Source organism: Mya arenaria, chromosome 1, assembly GCF_026914265.1.
Source record: "Mya arenaria isolate MELC-2E11 chromosome 1, ASM2691426v1".
NCBI lineage: Eukaryota > Metazoa > Mollusca > Bivalvia > Myida > Myidae > Mya > Mya arenaria.
Genome location: NC_069122.1, coordinates 55,093,393 through 55,110,971, shown reverse-complemented (window position 1 = coordinate 55,110,971; position 17,579 = coordinate 55,093,393). Strand labels below are relative to the sequence as shown.

General features: G+C 34.1%; 1 protein-coding gene across 1 annotated transcript; it reads right to left on the bottom strand.

Annotated features, from left to right (window-relative positions):
* Window positions 1-2,701: 2,701 nt before the first annotated feature.
* Window positions 2,702-12,710, bottom strand: LOC128228786 (neuroendocrine convertase 2-like). Its single transcript, XM_052940291.1, has 12 exons — window positions 12,425-12,710; window positions 11,998-12,092; window positions 7,457-7,593; window positions 6,940-7,085; window positions 6,443-6,537; window positions 6,085-6,173; window positions 5,492-5,871; window positions 5,293-5,405; window positions 5,025-5,131; window positions 4,661-4,781; window positions 3,780-4,066; window positions 2,702-3,497 (listed from the first exon to the last, which is right to left on the bottom strand). The coding sequence occupies exons 6-12, from the start codon at window positions 6,122-6,124 to the stop codon at window positions 3,322-3,324; spliced, it is 1,224 nt and encodes a 407-aa protein (XP_052796251.1). The 5' UTR covers window positions 6,125-6,173; window positions 6,443-6,537; window positions 6,940-7,085; window positions 7,457-7,593; window positions 11,998-12,092; window positions 12,425-12,710; the 3' UTR covers window positions 2,702-3,321.
* Between the last annotated feature and the right edge of the window lie 4,869 nt (window positions 12,711-17,579).

The following is a 17,579-nucleotide window of genomic DNA, read 5'->3' as shown; positions in this document are numbered from 1 at the left end:
GTTAGGTTTTCAGTGTACAAAAAGTGATGCTTAAAGTCTTTAACTCCTAACAGATCACCCAGAAGGACACAATTAGCCCGAAAAGAATATCCTTCGAAATACCACAAGAAATGAAAACCTGAAAACTTAATTTCATGTGAAAGTAATCAAAAACTACTTTTTGACAATGAAATCTCAAGCGATATAATGATAATTCAATCAGTGCAGAGTTTAATGAGTATGTGGCATTTAAAATAAATGCTGAACGCACTGAATAAGATGAAGACATAGTTGAACTAGGACCACGAGCTGCTTGGCCATAAAATACCCAAGGGACTAGCAAATTGGAAAACCTGAGTGCCAAAATAGAGCGTTTTAAGGCCTAGTTTTAGCCTTCTATAAGTGACTTCCATCCGTGGATAGTAGAGAACTTCTGTGTATTGATAACATTCTTAATTGTTGTCTATCAGATCTCAATTCTAAGTGTCCTGCTGTGTAGTCATTGGTGATTTTTTTATTGAAATAAACAACTGACCTTGTCTTATATTTGTTATTATTTTTCAAATTATAATACAATTATTATCACACTGTTTAAGAATAAAAATAAGAATAGGAATGAGAGTAATGGTATATGATATACATGTATAAAATAGCCCATTATTATGATTTAGCCATAATGCTTCACAATTTGGATATTACAATGGTGACCAAGCATTTAAATTGGATTGAAATATATCAGTTAAATATCTATTAAAACACTTATAACTCTTTATTGTTTATTATGTATTTCCTGTAATGCATAAGTGAGACAATGAGATTATCTAATCTTAAAGTGTCAACTCTAAAGGGCCTTATGTCAATAAACAAATACACAGTAAAATGTCCCTGCTGTGACCTAAGTGCATAAACAAAGGATGTTCAACAGGGAATGATCATGCCAAACATTACTTTAACAATGCCTTAAACACACCTGGTAAAAAAATGTAAAGTGTTCAATGAAGTCAATTTCCTACAAGCTATTTGAAGACACATTAAAATCGGAGAAACTGACCACCAAGTTATTTCTATCAAGTCCAATAGAAATATTTCGTCTTCTCAGAATAACACATGGCGGAGGTGTTTTCCGAATCATACCATTTTTATGTGTCTTCAAATAGCGTCTAAGAAATTGACTTCGTTGAATACTTTCCATCTTTTACCAGGCGCGTTGGACGCGCTTCTGTGTATGTGGTATTTAAAGGGCTAAGTGTGTCTTTTTAGGTGTTCTGTTAAGAGTTAAAGACGTTAAACATCTTTTTTTAGCACACTGGGAATCTAACTTTTGAGAGTTGTCATCACACAAGCGCGTATTTTCATCGGCAACCGGTTAGCATTTTCTGTTCTTGTATTGACGGATTTCTTTGTCACAGCGGTCTTCTGTGATTTTCTGTATAACGTGAGGTTCGTTCGCCTTCTAAATCGGGCCATGGTGAAGTTCAAATCTGTTCCTTGAAAAAAAGTCGATGAGTTCAAATTATGATCACATACCAAACTGAAAGACTCGTGATCATTAGCGATTTTCAGTACTAAACAAGTATCCATTCAAGGCTAAACAATTGTGCAGAAGTTTGTTTGTATTTCACCAATATGTGGGTGATATGCTAGCAATAAAACAAAATGGGGTGTTAAAGTACAAAAAATCGGCCAGGAAACGTGTCCCGTCGAGTAATAACCATGGTTTGGAGAATAGGAATGCATACATGCAAGCAGAGTTACAATATGCTAGATCGTTCCATATCCTCAAAGCGGATGGAAGTATAGACTGTGCATAAAGTTGAGTTCTTCTAGGTAATGTTTAAAAGTTTTCAGAGTTTCTTAAATTGTACGTGTTGTTACTAAAAGCTTTCACACATGTTGTGTTTGTATTTATATACTAATGTCAGCTTTTGAATTGTGTTTTTATCCGTAATGGACACCCAGACAATTTCATTTAGTAGATTGATTATTGATACGGATCGTGTAAGACCGGTAACTACGCGAGCAGCCACATATTGAATTTTGTCTAGTGTATCTTTTTCGAATTAACCAACCATTGTTTAGACCATACTAAGATTAAATTGGCAGCAATACAGTCATAGCACTGATATCCAACAATGCCTAAATAATATTCACTTGTTTGTCCTTAATTTTTAAGTTACCTTTACGAAATTGTATAGTATTTTCACAGTTTCAGCCATCTCAATGAAACTAAAACGACAACAAATGTTGTCGAATTGTCCGTATGCAGATTTTTTTGAGAACCTGTGTTATATAATATTACCGCATCCAAGAGGTAACCATTAAAACTGAAACAGAATTCGCGTCACGTGCCGTGTATGTATGATGCTGGTACATGACCCGTTTGTTTTCATCCTTATGAGCACATTGGAGGATATTGGAATTTGATATTTTGTTGAATAAAGATAAATTAGATTTGGAACAATTTTAACAATTATGTTGAATTGATAATGACTAATAATTTATTGGGCTACTTTTTGAGATAAATTTGCACCCAGAACCAATTTGGTACAAAAGAATTTTGTGACGATGAAATTAAAAAAACGATGTTATGATGACAGCTATTGAGTCATACCATATATGATATCATAATCTAGTATCTCGTTATATCCACGACGACGACAACGACGACGACGACGATGATGATGATGATGATGATATACAAAGTGTAGGTTTATACATAATATATATTTCCAACAGTTTTATTTGACCTTTTTAACAAAGTAAATGTGTTAATAGGTAGCAAGGTACATGAATAACACATAGTGATGTAAATTAACCTGTAAAATGTATAATTGCTAATAATAATCAGGATGTATGGTTAGGAATGTAATGTAAACAACATGCTATCCATAGATGGTATGTTTACACAATGACAGATCTGAATAGATTGCAAATTGCAAATTCACTTGGCCTTTTTTAATCATAATAAGAATGTTCGTAAGCAGAATCCCATAAGAGAATAAGTAATATTTTACAAGATTAAGCGTGGCCAGGTACGCTTAAATAACATATAATGTTAAAACTTGCTAAGATCATTCAGCTTTAAAGCATCAATCTCACACACAACTGCTTTGAAATATTAAACATTCATATCATGACTGTTTACAATTGTTTTTACTCTCATTAACAAAAGATGGCACAGTAAAACATAGTAAAATTCCTGTTAAAGATAGCCTTACGTCCAGTGATATATAAATTATATTTAAAAAATACTATATAACAAAATTGGTATGTTTATCTTTTATGTAATTTTGTTTGTGCGATAAATTGTTAGTAATGACTGTTTCCATTGATTGTCTTGATTTAATTCCTATTTGCATAAAGGTAGCCCCTCCAAATCACGGCATGAACGAGAAGTAGAACCGCCAATGTTAATGCAATACTAATGAACACAAAATCGGAATTTCGAGTGTTTTCATCTTCTTTGTCTTCCTTTGGTGTCACAAATGTACCAGTGAATGTAAGGCTCACAGAGTCATCTAGAAAATATTATGAAGACATATGCTATATATTTATCATACTAATTCATGGATAATTATACAGGTATAAACGTGGAATTCATCATGCATTCCATCAGTTGTTTGGGTTAGGTAAGCTGACATTTTAATGAAAAACCTTCAGTAATGCAGGCCTATTCATATACCAACAAACAGAGCCCATAAATAATGGTTTTCCGTTTGCCTTAACAGTAATATAGCTTTAAACATGTTTTAAGAATAAATCAGAAGTGATAAATACGTCTATTAATCACACGCATATACCTTTTACATTGTGAAACCTTCCGTTTAAGCTTAATGTCCATCTTCCAGCTGTACGTTCACCCCAAAAATGTGTCGAAGTAATTGCATTGCCCTTCAATGGACTATGAACATCTTTTGTCCACTCTGAACCATCAATGAGGACAGACGAGGTGCCCATGGGAGAATATAATACAGCTTTTGAAATGTGTTGTAACAATGATTTATGTATTGTGGTTGTAACACGCTCCACTGTTTCGTTCAATGAATCCACTGTTGCCTCAAAATATGCGACTGATGAATTTCTCTGACTGCGACAACAAATATAAGATAGTTATTGCATGTTGAACATGCTAAATTACAGAGATTAAGGAAAGAAATAGTTGTATTTTAAACTGTCTAATTTTATGCAAATCGACTGTACGTTTATAATCTTCAAACTTAAAGATGCACTCTTACTCTGAAATAAGATATACCACCATTAAAACAAATGTTTTAATTTACTAAAAAGGATGAATAAATGTCGAAAATAATGATTCTTATGAAAGAAACCGAGTTTAATTTGAAAGAAAGGTTCAGAAAACACAGTAGTTTTACCTGATGAGACGATAGTGTATCACAATAAATATTTTAGCATTCACCAATCATTTAATATTTTGCATGATCAGCTATTTCATACACGGTTAAAATTGTGTTTTCAGTAATTAATATTTTTCATAAATGCATTATTTAGTAAGTAATTAAATATTTATCACTTAAATTGTATGCTTGTTATACATCTGTATGTACAGATTTTTAAAGAGTGTCACTTTAAGTGTGTGTAACGTACAGATAACATAAGTATTGACTAAATAACGTTGCATTTAAGTAGTTTATAAAGCCTGTGTTGATGGAGTATATCTTACCCTTTCCAATCGCATAGAAATGTAGCTATGCCTGGCATCTTCTGTGAAATGCTTTTTACGTCGTCTGATAGTTCTATACACTTAGCCACGTTCAGATATCCAAATCCAAAATGCCGATGATCTTAAATCAAAATAAATTATTTGCGCGTATCTGCATAAAGGAATTGCATGATGTTTTATATTATCTAGATAAAACAGCAACTGAAACAGTCTATTGTGTTAGAGATAACGTTAACAATGAGTACAATTTTCATAATGTTCGTCGTCTTTACACTTTGTATTCAATGACCATTTTTATGTGTTGTCTTTCAAAACCAAGCGTTTTTAATGCAAGAAAATTGGTAAAAATCAATTAAATTATTACAGTAGAGCCCGGCACCATTGCGCTTGAAGTTGATAGACTCTTTTAGGTTTGTGTGGTTAGAACATCGAACGATAAGATGCTGGATTTGTCTCCATGTTAGGTCAGGACTGCAATATATCAAACAAAGGAACAAAAGGCAGACTGAGAAAGTGTTATCAAAGTTTATTTAAAAATAATTAAGAAACTTTAATGACGACAATCCCAAAATGAAATCTTCACAACAGAAACGGATCTTGTGTTAAAACACGAAATTAGTACTGTATTTTACCGGCTTTGAAGAATGAGCGCGACTATTCCAGCAATCTTAGGGGTTGCCGCAGATGACCTTTGAAACTTTGCATTGCATAGTATTCCCGAATCGTACCTCTGGGATGCAGTTAACTAAAAATCGAAATAAATAGCAAGTAATCGTTTTATATCGACTACACATATTGAATATCCAAATAAAAGTATGAACAAAAATGTACCATGTAATCATCAGCACGCGTTTTGCCCTTTCCAAAGGAAGATATCAGAATCCCTGGATTAGCATAGCTGTTCTTGGAAACTGTTCCTTTTACGCCAATCTGGTTGACTGCGATAATGAAATAACTGTTTGTAAACCCATTTCCCACAGGGCCTACTGCAGAAACGTACACATTGCCTTTTCTCTGCCGACCCTTTGTAATTCCAGCGATTATTGTTCTTTCGGATCCAATATCCATTTCTTCAAATGGTGAACTGAATGTCCAGCTTGACGAATAAATATCAATTTTACTCTGCTGATAAGCAAGGCCTTTGCACATGCCAGCGGTTGATATTATTGTCTTCAATGGCATTCTTTTTGTAAACGAACCGATTGACAGCGCTGAAAAAATCAGCGTCTTGCTAATGACAACAATTTAAATAAATAAAATCGGAAGAATATCAAATACATAATAGCGAAAATTAAGGTTAATGAATGAATAACAGAAGATAAAAAATCTGATATGAACTAATCGCAAAACAATATAAACAACGGACGCGGCATGAAAACTTGATCTAATTATCCGAACGATAGTACGAATACGTTAAGGAATACCAGCTATTTTGGAATTGTAAGCCACGCCTGCACTACACATGTTGTTCTCTTTTACCGCTGCGACGACACTTGCACAGTCGTTTCCGTGACTGAAACGTCATTCAAACATGTATATTAAAGGTAAACAAATAACCCAAAAGAAACATTTGAATGTTTACGTACAAATTTATAAAGTTATGCTTACGAAAAAAAATATAAGGAGCTAGCTAAAGACTAAATGAGCGCGTCAGTATGTTAGCATAATGAAAGATGATTTTAACGTTCATAAAATATACCTGTTGAACGTGATATAATTTATGATTTAATTTATCTAGCGAAATTTGTGTTACTTTTAATAATGACTGTTACACGAATATACTTTGTTTTATGGATTGTTTCTTCAATGTAATTATGGAACAGAACTGCAGACACGTCCTCATCATTAGTAACGACGTTGAAGGTTAGACTTTTGTTCTGAAAAATAACACTGTTCAGGTAAATGCTAGTTAAATACAGGCCCCTGTTTCTCAAAAATACTTAAGTTATTATTCAAACTTATTTTATCCATTTTTTGGGGGGCCAGGTTTTGTTACGACAAACATAATCCATACGTTTTGTAAAATCCTACGCTCCATTTCTGCTTTATTTATAGATAGATAGATATACAGATTTATTTAAGAAATAAAATGCACATGACATTATAGGATTTGTTGCTAGGCCAGATACTTTCGAAATGTATTCCTAAAATAACTAAGTATACTTTTGCGTAAACCAGGTCAACTAATGACCATTGGAAAAAAATGTTCAAATACATGTAATTTCCATAATATTGTAAGCATCGGGAGTTTCACCTATTTCTAGTGTTAATTGACTCACAATATTCGGCTGCAGTTCGGGGTGGTCAACGGTAAAACCAATATCAAGAATAGCCACGGTAATGCCTTCTCCGGTTATTCCCGATTTCCACGTTTCATCAATTCCTTCACCTTCATCCCAGTACGGTTCTTCCTCGACACGTTCTGCTGTGAACATACTGGTTAAGTGTTAGATATAGATCAATTATTACATGCGATGCTTTCATGATGAAAGTACCAAGCAGGATTTGGCAATGTGAGTTATTGCTAGAAGGCATTATTTCGAAATTGTCCTATATTTTTTTAATCTTCATTATTTGACTATCAGAAGGAACGACCGTCTTAAAAGACTATTTTTGAGCCAAATGAACTTATCATTCAAACAGTTATAAGATAACATGCAACTTGCTCAAGCAAATGGATGGTATGTCTTTATCTAAATATCCAAAATCGTAGCGCCTTTTGTATGTAGCATTTTAAAAAGGCATTGACTTTGATAAAACGAACTCAGCCAACATAAATGAAAACAAGTAACTCACTTGGTCTGTTCCGCCTCTTTTAGTTTTTGCTGTTTGGGCATCTTCGCTCGTGTAATCAACCTCGAATCAGTCCATAGGGCTATTTTTTACAGTAATTCTGCATTATGCATAATTCTGCATTGTTGAATATCCTTAACCTGTTAACAAGTAATGTTGATATTAAGAATATAGTAACTATAGAGCTACCACATGTGTGGTAAGACTATCCGTCGTACGGAGCTTTGGCACAGGGTGATATTTATTTATTTATTTTAAGCAGGTAATATATCTAGAACTATCCCTGAATGTGACTGATCCCCCCCACACACATCACTTACACGCACACACACGCACGCACGCACGCACGCAAGCACACACACACACACACACACACATGGCTTAGACACAGGAAATAACCTTTTTGGGGATTGTGGGTAACTACTTCAGGAAATCATAGGCGAGTAAAACGTCCGAAATAAATATTATTAACAAGCAGAAGTAGGTTAACAACAAATAGATCTTATGGAGTTTCATTGTTTATGTTTATAAGAACAACATATAAAGGTGCTAATGCTCTGAAGGAATCATGCCGATCGCATGTACCACTTCCAATCATGATACAACCCCGACGCAGCAATGACATATGATGATATTTTCTGAAACATTCAGATCCGACCATAGAACTTTGAGATGAAAACGCATAAAATTCTCTAACGTCATCCATCACTAGGCTTTATATAAATCACTCATGTGAAGCTCCAATTTAGCAGGCCGGAATTGGACATGGGTCGCGCATTAAATGTTATGTACACTAATCAAACGTATAAGATAAAACTACAAAGGATTACGCTGCTAAAGATTTGCTTAGATAAAAAGGTTTGGTAAAATGCTTCCGTCAATGTTTAGTGAAGTTATGCCATTAGTAAAACGTATGAATAGGCAGGCTATCATATTTCTTTGAAAACGGCATTGGCTTATTAACAAGGGTAATGACTTCGCCGTTATTTGTACATTCTGTTCGTAAATGATATTGACACATTTTGACATGAACACATGAAATCCGATTAAACCTAAGACCTGCTGTCACAATTTTAAATAATGTCTGCAGATGATTGTGTTCTACTAAGCGAAACGACCATAGGACAACAGAGTCACCTAAACGTGATACAAACTACTGTGAACAATGGAAACTTAAAATAAATGAACACAAATAAAAACGTGAGGGAAGACATATTAGGGCCTTCTACAGTGCAAGTGAGTGTGGAAGGCCAATAACTAAAACGTTTCAGAATTTCAAGTTTTACTAAGTGTTGAGGAACAATACTTTTCGTGAATGAAATATACATCCTTTGTGACATGTTTTTTGGGTCAAAAAGGGTTTATATGACAGAAGATATTATCAGTTTCTGGATCATGAAAAAACAACATTTTTTTCATTGCTTAACTGCTTACTACAGCTACACCTCTTGTACGACTTTTGTACTGTTGAAGGCCCTATACGTTATTGAACGTTATTGGAAAAGTGTTAATGATCTGTTATTAATGACAGGTGTTGGTGATGTGTAGAAATCCAGTGACTCTGTCATCAGGGTTCAAACTTTTAAACAACTCAAATTCAGTTAAAGAGATGTCCACATTACACAGTGCCGTGAGAGGGTATAGGTTTCGGAATTGTCGCTTTTCAGTGCAGTTAAACCATACTTTGATATGTCTAGTTATCTACTTGTTATAGGCAATTTTTATCATTGATCAGAGATATGTAAACTCCGGTTGTCGTCAAACGAACTTTTATTTCAAGTGTTTGAGTTAGTTCTACATAGAGAAATTCACGTGAATAATATGTTCTTAAACTTTTATTATCAGGTATGTTAAATTTGTAAAACTTTCAAACTCAAGGGAAAAAAACAAATATTACAAAAAATTCTGTTGACGTTATTTAGGCAAATACTTAACTTTTTTTTGAAGTATTTATTAAATGAAATGTGGATGGGAACATTGATCATTGTGACGCTAACGAAAGGACATTGATCAGAATATGCTTGATCATGAAATGGTTGTTTATAATCGATATTTGTTCACATTCTGACGAACAGCGCAGTAACAGAGACACCGTTTTCCGGTTTATCACAAGGAACATTCGGTTTTTAACTTCAGCGTTTCTGGGTACAAATTGTGGAATTACAAGTGGTAAGTGCAAATAAAATGTTATTTAATCGTCAAATGATAATATTTTATCACTATAACACAATCTACAAGCTAAATAATGCAATTAGACAGTACTTTTACATGGCAATATAAGTAATTGACAAAACCCGGAAGTATATTCTGCGACACCTATTGGAAAATATTTTCTTGTTGTTAGCAACCGATAATGACCGCCAAGGTTAAATGTTAATTAAACTATAAGTCAATTCACGTTGTCACAGGCCTCGACGGTACCTAATGAAATAATGTATATAAACTCCCATGTACATATTTGTGTACTTGTTTGTATGTGATGTTTGTAAATAAATATTTTTCAGGTTTAAAAACAATAGGCTATTTACAGGTATATTTGAAAAAAATATTGAACTTTATAATAAGCTGTTCATGCTAGTATCAAATTAATCCTTATGTTATGAAATATTTTGAAGGAAAAACAATCATAAAGGACATATCTCTGTTAATAAAAGTCTGAGCAAACCCGGCTGTCTGCATGCACCACTTATTTAAGGATTGAAAATCATTTCGGGGGCATTCATGCGATCTTGAATGCCCTATTGGCAATGACATTTGAGTGGGGCATTCACGATTGTATGAATGCTTCCGAAATGAATTTCAATCCTTATATTTACAAGCTTTCTACACACCTATTGTATTACAGTTTTTTCTCAAAATCATTAAAAAGGGTTTCATTTTCACATACGAAGGGAAACCACGCGTCACGGTATCAATAAATGGAACAGCGAAGTACCGCTCCTTTTTTACTGCTTTATACCAATGCAATTTTATCATTAAGCGGAAAATAATTATGTTATTTTGTCTCGTATTTTTTTTTCCTTTATTTTATCTTTTAACATCATTAAAGGAAATCTGCCTCACATCTTTTATTTAAGTGACAGCTTATGGTAAATGTTTTAAGAATTTTGACATATTTAAGCTTTGACTAAATCTTGACAAGTCATTGTGTGCTCGCACAAGTGAAATAAAAATTGAAACAGTGTAAAATGGTTTATTCGCTTAAGGTAAGTAAAACATTTATTTATTTTGATATTATGCGTTACCTTAATCAGTTTCAAAACAGTCCAACTGTTCTTTCTTTAAATTTGCTGCACATTATTTTTTTTTAGATTACCCCCACTACAGTTGTATTCCTGTCACATTCAAGCTTCACAACGATGTGTAAACTTGCTTTCAAATTAAAAATAGTTTTTGAGTGTAAGCCAAGTCGGAAAAAAACAAACAAAATTGTGCTGCCAATTCGTTTTCCATCATTTCCATTTATTTGCTTGAAACATCATCAAGTCTATTCGAATTTATTCATCACCGATAGTGGCTCCTTCTTTTCGTGTCTTGAATTTTACAATTCAGTTTAAAAACAGTGAAATCGTATCAAAAAGAACAATTTTATGTACGAAATAAACAAAAACCTCATATTCTTGATGCCGAAATGTATGAACAGTGTACAAAATGTAAGAACATACAAATTTGACGCTTTGTTTATATCGTTTACAATGCTGAATAAAAAAAACGCCGCCCTTATGCTCTTCACTGGTTATAGCATACTAGCATATGCCTAAACTGTGGGCGCGTTTGCCTCCCTTTCAAATTTTAAAAGTTGTACTGTTTGAACGGATCAATAAATTTTGATTATGAAGTAAATACTGCACTCCGTCCATTTTGATTTAAAAATTGAATTCAGATGCGAACGTTCCACAATGCGCATGCGCTTTACTAACATTTGCATAATAAGTAGGCCGCCCATACTACTACACCGAGGATGCGTCGGGGGCATTCATGTGAAAATGAACGTCACTTCATTTGTACAGAAAAGTACTAGAGAGTGTAAATATATGGGAATAAATCATTCCTGTTGAGTTTTGTCCAGAAAATGAAGCGGACACTATAATCTCTATGTATACTATTTTGTAAAGAGACAAAGGGCAATAACGATACGATAAACAGTCTGAGGGAACCCTGCAACACTAGGCTAAAATAGATCACTCGGGTTTTGAGGAAAATCTCTATGTACACTTTATAATAATAAAGGGCCATTACATTGTATAACATAACAGCGCGAAACCTGACTACGACATACAACCTTTCGCCTTGGACCAAACACTTTGGTGAAGTTTCACCTTAATATGATAACGGATATCGAAGATAAGGCACATATAAAAGTTTGTCAAAGGACAGACGGACAAGCTGAATCCAGCATTCTCCATTACAACTTTGTTGTGCCGAGTATAATTAATGGTATTCTCAATAAAACATACGTAATAAGTACAGGTAAACCGCATACACAATCAAAATGGTTAAAAGGTTTCAAAAATATAATCAAAATAAGATCGTAACACACTTACCATCCATGAAAGCTCTTGTTCAGCAATTGTAATTCTGTTTCCTCAAATACCTTTACTATCCTTTTCATATGTAACGTTGAAACATCGTCAACAACCTGCAGAAAGACCTAAGAGTGCAGTTTCGGTTATTGCAATTATACTATGTTCATGGCCTAAAATGTTATCAAATTTAAAATGTATTGGCTGGATTCATAACCGTTTCTGTATATTTAGTTTAAATCATGTCAAATTTTACTGATTAAATTTGTTTGTTTATTTCTTTTCATTTCGACATAAATAACTATATACAACTAATTAAAATGTATTAAATATTATGCCGTGGTGAAACTATTTCATAATGTTACAACTTTCCTTAACATATAAAAATGTTTTTCTTTTACGCTAAATACTTATATTCACTGGTTCCGTAAGAGTATAATTGTTTTACCTGCACCTGGAAATCGAAATTGTTTTCTTTCAATAATACTTTAACTTCCTCTGCCATAGAACCCTCGATTATGAAGAAAAACTCGTTTGTAAATTCAACTTCGCGATGCGACACCGTATCGCGCTTTCCTCCAATCCATGTCAGAATTATATAACATATAATACACTTATTTAAGCTTTTTTCACACAGCTTCATTTTATTTCTCTCAATGAAGTTTTAGTTTAGTTAAATTCATTAATGCGCATATTACTCGTGAAGTGTCAATCGTAGTTCAATATGAAAACTTCAATAATTTATCGATCTATATTACAAAATACTCGCACAAATTTATACTTCTAATTATGATCAGACAAGGGTAGTTATAATATTGATTTTTAATAATATATTGGCAGTCGAAATCTAATCATAATTACTTCGATCGATTCCGTTCCATCTGTACGGGCTTAGTTTAAATACAACGCATTACTCACACTAGCGAATATATTTAATGCCCTACATTTTACTGATTTAAGAGTGGACTTTTAAAAAATGGAAAGTTGTATTTCAAAAAGTGGTAAGTCCGTTATATAAGTGTAACACAATACGATCTAAACCTCTTGAATACGGGCGGAAGAATGAATTACAGAGTCGAGATTTCAAGATACGCACAAACGTATCTTCTCGTATTGTATCTCCTCTTTTTTGGAGTTTAAGGTTAAACTGATTTCACCCAAGTACGTCCGCCCGAATCGCTGCATATAATACATTAAACAAATAATATTCTAGGGGATTTCAGTTACGTTTCGGATAAACGGTAAAGACCTTTCAATATGCTCTAACTGATCAATATTGAAAAAGGAAAATTGGTGCCAACAACTGTCAAGAAATTACATTTGCTAAATTTTAAAGATACGCAGTACAGACATGTAGCTTCTTGTGGTTTTAAATAAGGACATATTTACAAGTAGCAATTTAGCTGCATGCCTCCATTGTAAGCATGTTGATAATAAACTTCTATATGATGTGATTTGTTTTTAATTTAAAGGTGATTTTGGAATCAAATACCTATAGACGAATGCATGTTTTGTCCACTTATTTCGTTTTACTGCCTGCACACTGTTTTCATGTTTATTTGGTAAAGAGTGAACATGTTCTTAGAGGCAACCTAATGCCAATTTTACTAGGTTAATGCAGTGAATAATATTTAATATCCCAATAGCGGCTGTTTTAATGTAATCAAAAAATAACATGGTGTAAGGTTAAAGCATGGAATTCATTTTATAAATACATTAATAAATTAATAAAAAAAACATACATCTACAACAGTTTTTAAGGAATTTATACAGACAGTATTATCAAGTTTAATGTAGTATATCAACACAATCACAATCTTGGCGTAATTTGCCAACATTAATATTTATATGAAAAAGTACAGAAACAAGCAAAGTAGTCGAAAATTCAAACATAAACCCCGTTTAATGGCAATAGGTCATTGCCAAAGACATAGAACACAAAAACAAACAATCATCAACCAGAAACAACCGCACAAAACTCCACAGACAACACATATACAAGGTCTTAAACAAGGCTACGATTGTGTATACAAAAGACTACCGTTCTTAGTCTCTGTGAAACTGGAAATTATGGCAACATTAATTGTAAGTACGGGGTAAATTTTTACAGCTTCCACACGGCATTCACAAAACTGATGTTAATATCAATATTTATATGAAAAACTTCCGAAACATGCACAGTAGTCGAAAGTTTAAACACAAACACCGTTGTAACATGTAAAAGGAGAGAGGTATAAATATAAGCTTTATGTTATCTTCTTAATTCTAACCTAAGCATGTCATGTATGTAATTGATGTCTTTGCTTAATATACTTAACGTATTTATAATTGACTACATTTTATTACGCTCACCATAAAATGATAGAAGAACAAATAAGGCGCGTTCATTTTGTAATGCAGTTCAAGCGATAATTATTTAAGTCTTGAAACATGTAAGCAAATTATTTAACATTCCGTTTAGGCTACATTTTAGTGTAAATAAAAAAAAATCGACAATAAACAAACATATAACAGACGTTAAAACACCGTCATTTACCATAAAGGAATGCCAACCGGATCACTTGCAATTTTTTTTTATAAAAGGGCACGTTTCAAATGCATTAATTTTTTTTATTTCGATTAATTATTTAGTTTTACTTGGAACATGTCACCTTTGACAAGGAAATTCATACTATCAACTTAGACCTTACATAGGACATAATACTACAACCTTAGATCGATCTTACACCGGACTCAATACTTACACGTAAGACCCTCACATAGCACTCAATACATCAACATAAGATCTAACACCGGACTCAATACTTTCACGTAAGACCCTAACATAGCACTCAATACATCAACATAAGATCTAACACCGGACTCAATACTTTCACGTAAGACACTAACATAGCACTCAATACATCAACATAAGATCTTACACCAGACTCAATACGTACACGTAAGACACTAACATAGCACTCAATACATCAACATAAGATCTTACACCAGACTCAATACGTACACGTAAGACACTAACATAGCACTCAATACATCAACATAAGATCTAACACCGGACTCAATACTTTCACGTAAGACACTAACATAGCACTCAATACATCAACATAAGATCTAACACCGGACTCAATACTTTCACGTAAGACACTAACATAGCACTCAATACATCAACATAAGATCTTACACCAGACTCAATACGTACACGTAAGACACTAACATAGCACTCAATACATCAACATAAGATCTTACACCAGACTCAATACGTACACGTAAGACACTAACATAGCACTCAATACATCAACATAAGATCTTACACCAGACTCAATACGTACACGTAAGACACTAACATAGCACTCAATACATCAACATAAGATCTAACACCGGACTCAATACTTTCACGTAAGACCCTAACATAGGACTCAATGCTTCAATATAGGATCTTACACCGGACTCAATACTTTCACGTAAGACCCTTACATAGGACTCAATGCTTCAACATGAGATCTTACACCGGACTCAAAACATTCACCTTATGCTCTTACACCGGTGTCAAAACATTCACCTTATACTCTTACAACGTTGTCATAACATTCACCTTATACTCTTACACCTGAGTCAAACCATTCACCTTATACTCTTACACCTGAGTCAAAACATTCACCTTATACTCTTACACCGGTGTCATAACATTCATCTGTTACTCTTACACCGTATACAAAACATTCACTTTATAATCTTACACCGGAGTCAAAACATTCACCTTATACTCTTACACCGGTGTCATAACATTCATCTGATACTCTTACACCGTATACAAAACATTCACCTTATACTCTTACACCGGAGTCAAAACATTCACCTTATACTCTTACACCGGTGTCATAACATTCACCTTATACTCTTACACCGGAGACAAAACATTCACCTGATACTCTTACACCGGAGTCAAAACATTCACCTTATACTCTTACACCGGAGTCAAAACATTCACCTGATACTCTTACACCGGAGTCAAAACATTCACCTGATACTCTTACACCGGTGTCATAACATTCACCTGATACTCTTACACCGGAGACAAAACATTCACCTGATACTCTTACACCGGTGTCATAACATTCACCTGATACTCTTACACCGGAGACATAACATTCACCTGATACTCTTACACCGGAGACAAAACATTCACCTGATACTCTTACACCGGAGTCAAAACATTCACCTGATACTCTTACACCGGAGTCAAAACATTCACCTGATACTCTTACACCGGAGACAAAACATTCACCTGATACTCTTACACCGGAGTCAAAACATTCACCTGATACTCTTACACCGGTGTCAAAACATTCACCTTATACTCTTACACCGGTGTCATAACATTCACCTGATACTCTTACACCGGAGACAAAACATTCACCTGATACTCTTACACCGGTGTCATAACATTCACCTGATACTCTTACACCGGAGACAAAACATTCACCTGATACTCTTACACCGTATACAAAACATTCACCTTATACTCTTACACCGGAGTCAAAACATTCACCTTATACTCTTACACCGGACTCAAACATTCACATTATACTCTTACACCGGACTCAATACTTTCACCTTCGACTTTTACACCGGACTCAAAACATTCACCTTCGACTCTTACACCGGACTCAATACTTTCACTTTAGACTCTTACACCGGAGTCAAAACATTCACATTATACTCTTACACCGGACTCAATACTTTCACCTTATACTCTTACACCGGAGTCAAAACATTCACATTACACTCTTACACCGGACTCAATACCTTCACCTTCGACTTTTACACCGGACTCAAAACATTCACCTTCGACTCTTACACCGGACTCAATACTTTCACTTTAGACTCTTACACCTGACTCAATACTTTTACGTTAGCCTCTTAAACAGAACTCGATAATTTCGCCTTATATCCATACACCGAGTCAATGTTTTTACGTAAGACTCTTACACAGAACTTGATAATTTCGCCTTATATCTATACACCGAGTCAATGTTTTCACGTTAGACTCTTACACAGAACTCGATAATTTCGCCTTATATCCATACACCGGGCTTTATACTGTTGTGTTAGAGTCTTACACAGAACTCGATAATTTTGCCTTATATCCATACTCTATACTTTTACGTTAGACTCTTACACAGAACTCGATAATTTCGCCTTATATCCATGCACCGGTTTTTATACGGTTACGTTAGAATCTTACACAGAACTCGATATTTTGCCTTATATCCATACACCGGGCTCTATACTTTTACGTTAGACTCTTACACAGAACTCGATAATTTCGCCTTATATCCATACACCGGTTTTTATACGGTTACGTTAGAATCTTACACAGAACTCGATAATTTTGCCTTATATCCATACACCGGACTCTATACTTTTACGTTAGACTCTTACACAGAACTCGATAATTTCGCCTTATATCCATACACCGGTTTTTATACGGTTACGTTAGACTCTTACACAGAACTCGATAATTTTGCCTTATATCCATACACCGGTTTTTATACGGTTACGTTAGAATCTTACACAGAACTCGATAATTTTGCCTTATATCC

Bases quoted from the DNA above. Each gene is read 5' to 3' on its own strand.
- LOC128228786 (XM_052940291.1), bottom strand. From the start codon at position 6,124: ATGTGTAGTGCAGGCGTGGCTTACAATTCCAAAATAGCTG. The intron at 5,406-5,491 runs GTACATTTTTGT...TTCGATTTTTAG, and splicing joins CGCGTGCTGATGATTACATG to TTAACTGCATCCCAGAGGTA. The intron at 3,498-3,779 runs GTATATGCGTGT...AATATTTTCTAG, and splicing joins AAGGTTTCACAATGTAAAAG to ATGACTCTGTGAGCCTTACA.